Source organism: Salvelinus sp. IW2-2015, linkage group LG7 (genome assembly GCF_002910315.2).
Source record: "Salvelinus sp. IW2-2015 linkage group LG7, ASM291031v2, whole genome shotgun sequence".
Taxonomy (NCBI): domain Eukaryota; kingdom Metazoa; phylum Chordata; class Actinopteri; order Salmoniformes; family Salmonidae; genus Salvelinus; species Salvelinus sp. IW2-2015.
The window spans coordinates 27694398-27703594 of record NC_036847.1 but is presented as its reverse complement, the minus strand read 5'-3'; the positions used below and the strand labels follow the sequence as shown (position 1 = coordinate 27703594).

At 41.5% G+C, this 9197-nt stretch overlaps 1 protein-coding gene across 3 annotated transcripts; it reads right to left on the bottom strand.

Annotated features, from left to right (window-relative positions):
* Positions 1 to 4916: 4916 nt before the first annotated feature.
* LOC111966750 (zinc finger protein 64) lies at positions 4917 to 8846 on the bottom strand. 3 transcript variants are annotated; one of them, XM_023991655.2, is made up of 6 exons: positions 8771 to 8846; positions 8123 to 8284; positions 7722 to 7889; positions 7392 to 7454; positions 7026 to 7277; positions 4917 to 6800 (listed from the first exon to the last, which is right to left on the bottom strand). In XM_023991655.2, the coding sequence occupies exons 1-6, from the start codon at positions 8778 to 8780 to the stop codon at positions 5269 to 5271; spliced, it is 2187 nt and encodes a 728-aa protein (XP_023847423.1). In that variant the 5' UTR covers positions 8781 to 8846; the 3' UTR covers positions 4917 to 5268. The 3 variants fall into 3 exon arrangements, with proteins under 3 accessions (XP_023847423.1, XP_023847422.1, XP_023847424.1); XM_023991654.2 differs by having other exon boundaries at positions 8594 to 8833; XM_023991656.2 differs by having other exon boundaries at positions 7722 to 7868; positions 8594 to 8833.
* Between the last annotated feature and the right edge of the window lie 351 nt (positions 8847 to 9197).

Here is a 9197-nt window from a genome sequence, read left to right as displayed (position 1 = left end):
AAATAAAGAAGAAAAGAACACACAAACATGAATGTTTTGGTGAAGTGACAATAAAACCATGGCTAAAGTCCTTTCCATAAAAACACCCAATCCCAATAGCTTGTTTCATTCACAACTGGGCTACCTGGCACAACAGCACATTCGTCATAGGTCATTTCAAAATGGTATATCTAGAGCTCAAGTCACAACACATGATGTTGCTGAGAGTGTTTAAGAGCAGTGGATACTGTAGCGTTCCTTTGTCCATTAAAGGATTTTTATAGGCTTTGGCCAGCGACACTCAGGCCCTCTCCATTGGCTAAAAATGATACTTATTTTCTGGCCCCCCTGAGGACTTCTTTTAAAACCCTGCTTTAAATCTTAAAGAAACAACAAAAGAGCCTGTCAGTGCAATGCTTTCTGACAGCTCAGTATAAGACAATAAGACAAAAACAACACCACAATTACTAATTCACCATTTAGGTGACTCTACCCACAAGCCTATTTTAAATCTCAAGTTGTTAGGAGAATATAATTTCATGAGTAAGATGGAATAAGTTATGTAATAACTTTAAGATATTATTATTTTCAATATATACGTTTTATTCAATTAATTTGCTGAATCAAACAAAACATATGTGTTGTTTAAAAAAAGAGGTSAGACCTAAAACATGAATAGCTGTAATGTGACTGGCTATCCCATTGTTTTGTCGCTTCTCATAATTCCAGTATCTAAAATCTGAATGTAAATGACAGGGTTCTCTGAGAGCTGAATAGAGCAACATGATTAATCACCAGGTTTTTCCACTGTTACAGAGGGACACATGGCAGCCTAATAATCCCTTAGTGTTACTCTGTTACTAAAACCCAAGTCATCTGATAACCATCAAACGATTCAAGTGATAAAAGACACTGAAAGCTCTGGAATATTGCTGGAAACAGAAAATCTATGCAAGTTATCATTCATACCTGTATTCTTGTAACATGTTGGTTGTCAGGATTTTCAAAAGACTTGAAATCTGAAATTATATGACATGATAAATTCAATTGCCTTCATACCTTTTTGGCAAGTAATTACAATGCATTGAAAAATCAAATTAACTTGTACCACTAAGCACATTGAGCACTTGTCACAGGTAATGTCTATTATCAAATGTGTCTGTATTTTGTATTTCAAACACATACTGTATGTATTTATTTGAAGAAGAAACAGTATTGAGTGAGAATCAAGATAAAAAGCCTACCATGTTGTGAGAAATCAAAACACACTTAAAATGTCAATAGTGTCAGGAGAAAAAGAGAYTATYAATGGAATACAAATCCATATCAACCCTGAACTGATCTGTTGATTTCATTAATGGAATACAAATCCATATCAACCCTGAACTGATCTGTTGATTTCATTAATGGAATACAAATCCATATCAACCCTGAACTGATCTGTTGATTTCATTAATGGAATACAAATCCATATCAACCCTGAACTGATCTGTTGATTTCATTAATGGCATTCAATGTCTTTTACTGATGGTGCAGCAAATTGTGTGTAAAGGTTCAAAGGTCAGAAAGGTACACAACAAAGAGTCTTAGATAGTGGAACATGACAGATTGGACTTTATAGCTTTAACAGATGTGTGTATGAAGTAAAACGTGTAAAGTAAAAAGGACCTAACCTAAACCCAAAATAGGAAATTCCCAATCCTGCCATCCTAAACATTTATCGCCTTATTACTGACAGAGTGAGATTAACCATAAGAGCAGTATATTCATGATGTTTTATGATAATTGACCTTTGACATCTTCACACTATTAAAAGTGGTCATTTACTAGGTTCTATGTTATGGAGGGAAGACTCCCCAGTATTTCCCGTCATTCATTCTCTCTATCACTTGGCCTTTTCTGGCTCTTTTTATGTCCAGAAGGAATGCATCACGAAATGCGATTTCTTTAAGCAACTGTGAGTGGAAATTGCTTTTTCTGGAGACATTTATGACCCCATTCAAAGGCCTGACATCTCAAACACAGGAAGGAAGGAAGTGAGAAGTGCCATACAGTATAAAGAGGTTCATTTATACTTCCTGCTATACCTTTTTAACAAAGCCCCACAAAACACACCTTTATTCAAAACAGAAATGTGGGATTATGGCGTTGAATGGTGAATGGACCTGGTTTTACACACACTCACACCCACCTATGAGAAATGGGTTTGTGCGTGCATAAATGTTGTATGGATGATTTTTATCAGGGAAGCAGGCCCTCCTCAAGGGTACTTGGGATTAGAACCCTGGAAGTCTCTCTGCTCTCTGTCTGATAATAGATCAAAGAGATGCATCAGAGATCACCTCCAGTTCTAGAACACTTTTCCCACATAGCAACCAGTCATCTTAATGCTTCAGCCAATGGACTCCAGCAATAAAATACCACATAGAAATATCTTAAATGAGATCATTAACCCCACATTATAAAAATGTAAACAGAAACACACTAGGGTATATTATAATACTGTCTGACTATCCCTTATATACAGTCATAGTACTAAAACTGCATTTCAAATTGCTGGAGGACAATTTTTGATGATACCTTAATGAGATCAAAAATGTACAGGGATGAAAATAGGCAATATGTGTTAATAGATGTGAATACAAATTTGGCATGGTTCAGATCAATAGTTCAGAAGGATGATTTTAATGTTGGATACTTACTGACCCCAAAAGGCAATCTAGGGACATTACACCAGAGTGCTGGAGTTGTGACACATTTCTGGTAGCCTCGGACACCCAGGATTCACTGAAGTGACAAGATGTCTGAATATAGAATGGTTAAAATACACTGAGTATACAAAACATTAAAAACACCTGCTCTTTCCATGACAGACTGAGCAGGTGAATCCAGGTGAAAGCTATGAACCCTTATTGATGTCACTTGTTAAATCCACTTAAATCAATGTAGAAGAAGGGGAGGAGACCGGTTAAATAAGGATTTTTATGCCTTGAGACATGGATTGTGTATGTGTGCAATTCATTGGGTGAATGGGTAAGACCAAAAATGTAAGTGCCTTTGAAAGGGGTATGGTAGTAGGTGCCAGGCGCACCGGTTTGTGTCAAGGACAGTAACGTTGCTAGATTTTTCATGYTCAACAGTTTCCTGTTTGTATCAAGAATGGTCTACCACCCAAAGGACATCCAGCCAACTTGACTCAACTTTAGTAGGCATTGGAGTCAACATGGGCCAGCATCCTTATGCAACGCTTTCAACACCTTGTAGAGTCAATGCCCCAAGGAATTGAGGGCAAAAGGGCAGTGGGGTGCAACTCAATATTAGGAAGGTGCTCCTAATGTTTGGTATAGTCAGTGTATAAGCACACATACAACTGAATAAATGAATGTTAAATGTTGAGAAATGAAACCATATAGGTCTCAATATATAACCACAGTACGCTCCACATAAAGACTGGATATCCATCCTTTATCAATCTCTAAATCCTTGAAAGGTACAATTATTTCTAGGGTAGGGAATTGCCAAGGACCTCACGATACTTAGGTGCCGATACGGTACGTATTGAGATTCGACACGGCTGAAAACATGTTGTCTCACTATTTAATAAGATGAACGAGCTAAACTTTGACCTGGAGATCTAGATAATATCGTCCCAAAATAATATTGCGATATGTTACTATCGATTTTATCCCCTATCGCTAATTATTTCCATTCTATAGAATCACAAAGATGCATTCCACATATTCCATGACTCTTGGATCTCCTCATCCTTAATGGTGGAGGAGCAGCAAACAATTTGTTCAGACGGTGCCCATACACTCCGTCCTGAGCCAGAGAAAGCAGGGGGGTCACAGTTGAGCTTCTAAAGCTCAAAACTGCCAGCTTTCATCCGAAGCCAAAAAGAGACATTCAATATCCATCTCTACCATCTCAATTTAAATTTATTTTTGCGTTTTATGCGCTTTGAGATCATTTTTTGTAATGAAAACCGCTATACAAGTTAAATAAATCATAATAATTAAAGCTATTAGCGCTGAAAGACAAAAATCTATACTCAACTACCCCTGAGACTACTTGTTCATGCCCCAAATGGCATCCTATTCCCTATATAGTGCACTAGTTTTGACCAGAGCCTTGTTCAAAAGTAATGCACTACATAGGGAATAGGGTGCGATTTAGTACATATACCTATTCAATTGCAGCCTTCATTTTCCTGCTGACACTAAGGACTTGAAGGCTGAATGGCAAAGTGGCTCCAGGAGGAAAATAGCAAACAAACAGGAGAGGCTTTCAATCAAATGTCTATTGTATTTCGTAATTTGTGCTTTGGACACATCAACACCTTGCCATTTGTTCAACGATGAAACAAACCTGCAATATCACATATAGAAAGATTTATAATTCTGAAACTGAAGCGCGCAGATCAATCTTAATGAAACGTAACATGTTTACCATGACTCTTTGGCTGCGTTTAGACAGGCAGCCCAATTCTGATTCCCCCCCCCCCCCATTAACCCATTAATTGGTCTTTTGAACAATCACATGAGATTTTCTTCAGAGCTGATCTGATTAGAAAAAAAAAAATCAGAATTGGGCTGCCTGTCAACGCAGCCCATGTCAATGCCATGAAAGGCTGCAATACAAAGAACAAACGCCCCAAAGCTCTATGGTCTCCACTGACATCTAGTGGACAAATTGGGAACTTCTATTGACAGACAATGGGTGACTGGAAAGCCTAGGTAAAAGGTAATGGMAAGCTATTTCTGTCCATACCCATCTAGATTTTTAAATGTAAGTTATTAATTTATATCATGGAGATCTGACTTTGTAATGTTAATACTCATTCATGGTCAATGACATGTTGTTTAAAGCAGACACATGAACCAAGAACAATACATTTCAATTAGCATTTAAAAAACAATAAGAGAGTAGCACAGAAACACAAGCAGATACTGCTTTTATTAGTTTTTATTTCATGACACTTTAAGTAATGCATTTTCTTCATGTTCATCTGAATTGAAAAGTTCATGATTGGAAAACATGTCAAAGATGACTGTTTGGTACAAACTAGTCACACTTCATTTTTCAACTCTGGATTTATGATGAATAACTAAGTTAACCTAAACATGACAAAGCTATGACATGAGTCAAGAGTCAATGTAATGTAACTTGCACATGAGAACATTCTGTAACAGAACATGAGCTGCTATCTAACCGTTTGTTATAGCTATCCATTTTATCTGTTGCAGACAAACAGTACAGTAATGGTGGTCTAGTCAGTCTTGGAGGCCATCAAGTGTGTGTGTCTGACACTGAATAGAGGTTCTGTGTAGAGACTGAGAGGTGTTCTAGAACAGGCTGATTCTGGGCAGTCACCACCAGAGGCAAGCCGTGGATGACCACTTCCTGGCTGCCTAAACTGATGCTAGGGACCATGATACTACTGTCCTCCTCACAGGTGGTAATGYCATTGTCCCCAAACCCCTGCACCACTGTTACCTGTGCCTGCTTTGGCAAGTCTTCCGAGGGGCCACCTTCGCTACACATCATGTCCGGGGGCGAAAACCTGGAGGTGGCCGTTGCCATGGTGACTAGATTACTGTGGTTCCCTCCCTCCGTCACCACAGTAACCTCTGTGCCCCCCTCCTGGATGAGAGCACTGAGACCCTCCAGGTCTGAGCAGGTGGTGATGAAGGTCTGTGTGCTGCTCCGGTGGGCTGAGGAGTCCTGGGAGGCGATGGCTGTCTGAAGTAGGGCCTGATGGAGAGGGTTACGGTTGTCCCCTAGGGAGAGGTGTGTCAGCAGGACTGTCTGAGGCTCCAGAGAGCCCCCCTCTACCCGTTTCTGAGCTGCTAGCTGCTGTATGGGCGTGAGGCTCATACAGTTGACCACCATGCCCTGGGTCTCTGGGCTCAGGAGGACCGTGGTGGATCCCTTGGTGTGATGCTGGTGCTGCACAACGTCTAGCCCAGCCTGCAGGGGAAGGAAGGAGCCCTCCTGACCCAGAGGGTGGGAAACTATGATTTGGAGCTGGGCACTGCTGTAGGGGGCCAGGGGGTCTGAGGCCAGGGGAGTCAGGGGGACCTGGTGGAGTGGGATTTGGGTGGTGTGGCTGTCTTGCCTGGGTACATGGCTCACAGTCACAACACTGTTCTGGGAGGTGATGGGCTGGAGCGTCAAAGAGAGAGTCTGCTGGGAGTCTGAGTCCTGGTGCTGCTTCCTGTGGCTGCGCAGAGAGTCCTCCCTCACGAACGACGCCTCGCACAGGTCACAGCGGAAGGCCCGCGTTGCGTCCAGCTTGGCCCGGTACCGGGAGCTCACAGGCTTGGGAGGGTCCTCTCCGTTACAGACACCGGCTTTGCCTCTTTTTCCACCTATACCTGTCTCAGGCTTGTCCGCGTGGCACTTCTTCTTCTTGTGGATGACCAGGTTGCTGCGCTGCTTGGTGGCGAAACTGCAGAAGTCACATTTAAAAGGTCGCTCCTCAGAGTGGATCCGCTCATGGACCTTGAACGCCCCCTTGCTGGAGCAGGAGTAGGTGCACATGGAGCACTGGATGGGTTGAGTGGGCTGGTGCTCTCGTGAGTGCTGCCTCAGAGCTGTCTTATTGGTGCACAGGAAGTCACATTCAGGGCAGCGGAAGGAGTTGGCCGTGCCGTGTTTTATCTGGACGTGTGATTTCAGGTTGCCCTTCATGGCACAGCGGTAGTCACAGAAGTCACACTTGTAAGGCTTCTCACCCGAGTGGATGCGGATGTGCCTCTTCAGGTCAGAGTTGATCTTGAACTTTGCTTCACACCGAGTGCACTGGAAAGGTGCATCCCCTAAAGTAGAGGAATATATACATTTATATAACATCAGACAAATAAAACGTAAGTTTGTCAGACTTTTTTAGAAGTCATAATCGGTCTTATATCACGATGAGTCCATGTCCCATATTTAAATCCCAAATGAACGGGAAACAATGTAGACCATTCGCTAACCAGATTTCAGAACCAGACTTACACAATTAAATGCTTAAGTGTACTAATAAACCCAAGCAAACCCACCAGTGTGTGAACGGAGGTGCACGGTGAGCTGGCTGGAGTTGCGGCTGGCATAGGGGCAGATCTGGCACTTGAAGGGCCTCTCATCATAGTGGATACGGAGGTGTTTCTTCAGACTGCTGCTGTCGGCCGCAGCGTAGGGACAGTACTTGCACTTGTGAGGCTTCTCTCCCGTGTGGGAGCGGAAGTGCATGTTCAGCTTGTCCCTCCGGCTGAACCGCTTGTGGCACAGCTCACATTCAAACGGCTTCTCACCTGGGCACACACAAGGATTGGAGGACAAATAAATGTCAAAATCTCAATACATGCTAGGATGACAAATCAATAGAATTTGATTAATGATAAAATTCCACTGGTATTATTACATACCAGTATGTGTTTTGAGATGCCGCTCCATATCTTTCTGACCGTACTGTGTCTTGAAAGAGCATCCTAGGGGCAAAGGAATAGATTATGCATTTGATTAGAAAAGTGATTGATTCATGCACCCTGAATATAAGTGTTGTTTGAACCACATTTCAAGAAAACTTTACTGTACTAATAATTAGTGTAAAAGCCAGCTATAAAAAAAGTTAATAGACTCAGAAAAGAGCCAATTGGTTGTAACTGACCAGCGGATATTGTGCTCCCTCCCTCCCTACCAGCAGTATGGAAGGAATGTGTCACAGGACTAATAAAAGAGGAAGTGAGGGTACCAACCTGAGAAACAGCAGCTGCGCCTCTTTGAAGTCAGGGCAGGTTTTAATTTTTTGGATGGTGTTTTAGAGGCTTTGGTCAGGATCTTTTTGACACCTCTCATAACACACGTCTGGTAGGTTTCCTCGAAAACAAACTCTGTGCTGGAATCTAGGGGGAAAGGATTTCTGACTGTATAGGATACATTTCCAGAAAACTGAGTAATTTGTCTAAACATCAGATTGTTACCATGATTACTGAGTAACCACATAACCAATTTTTACTTGCCTTTATAACAAGTTGTATTTGAAGGAGAAAATATATAGGCTATGCATTGTTCCAACGGTATATTTAAGGAGTCTGGGGTAGCCTTTCATCTCTCTAAACAAGCCTGTGGATAAAACACCTTGCAAGAATAGTCTTACCTGTAAGAGTGGGTGCCGAGTTAGATGCTGATATGTCAGAGGATGGTACGTGGCAGCCATTTTGCTTGTGGGCCAGAAAGACTTCAAAGTTATTGTACTGCTGCTTACAGAACCCACAAATGTGGATATCTGGGCTCACTTCCACAAGTACATGGTTCCCTCCTGTTGACGAGGAAGAGGGGATAAAACCCTGCTTTCATTCAAGAACATTGACAACCAATAGCCTACCCTGCAAATACCAAGACTCATCATACAGCTTAGAGTAGGCAGTGCACGGTGTTTGAATGGGCTTTGCAATTCGTAAACATAGCTAGTCATATTGTCATATAATTGCAAACACAACGGACAGATGCTAGACGATAAAGGCATTGGATAACTTATTTAATACACAGAATGCGCCAGATTAACAACAAGTTTCAAATATTAATTGGACTACTAAGTGGACTTTGTTTAGAACATTTGAGTTCTTACCCTCTCCGTTAAATGATTCCATTTTCACGCTAATATAACTGGATATCAATTCAGTTTAGGGCTCCCTAAAGGTAGGCTATCGACTTGCGACAGGAAACTCGATTGGAATGAATTCAACATAAAGTATACAATACATCAAATGCCTTTGAAATCGAAACATTGTAATTATCTACYGACTTTTAGCCATGAACTCCACTGAACTCTACTCGGGCAACATTGTTGCAATCATTTTACGACAGACGTCTTATTCTATGGTATTATGGCGGCCCGCAAACAAGCGTTAAAGATGCATGCCGCCACCTACTGTACAGGTTGTAAACTATAGAAAACATATTAATTATAGGAAGAAAAGTGGGAAAACCGAAATCATAGAAAATGAAAAAATTGACTTTGTTATTTTTACATAATATCCCACTCCTTCAGTCACATTCCAATTCAAGTCACATCCCTACACAGACTCAGGAGCCTGTGAGGGCGGACCATCCTTTTAAAGGATTTCTTGCAATGCCTCGGCTGTAAACTCAGTCACAAAAATCGTTCTGCTGAACTCACAATAATTCCAATTTCCTTTCATTTCTTCGTTGTTTGTGCTGTGCAGTTTATG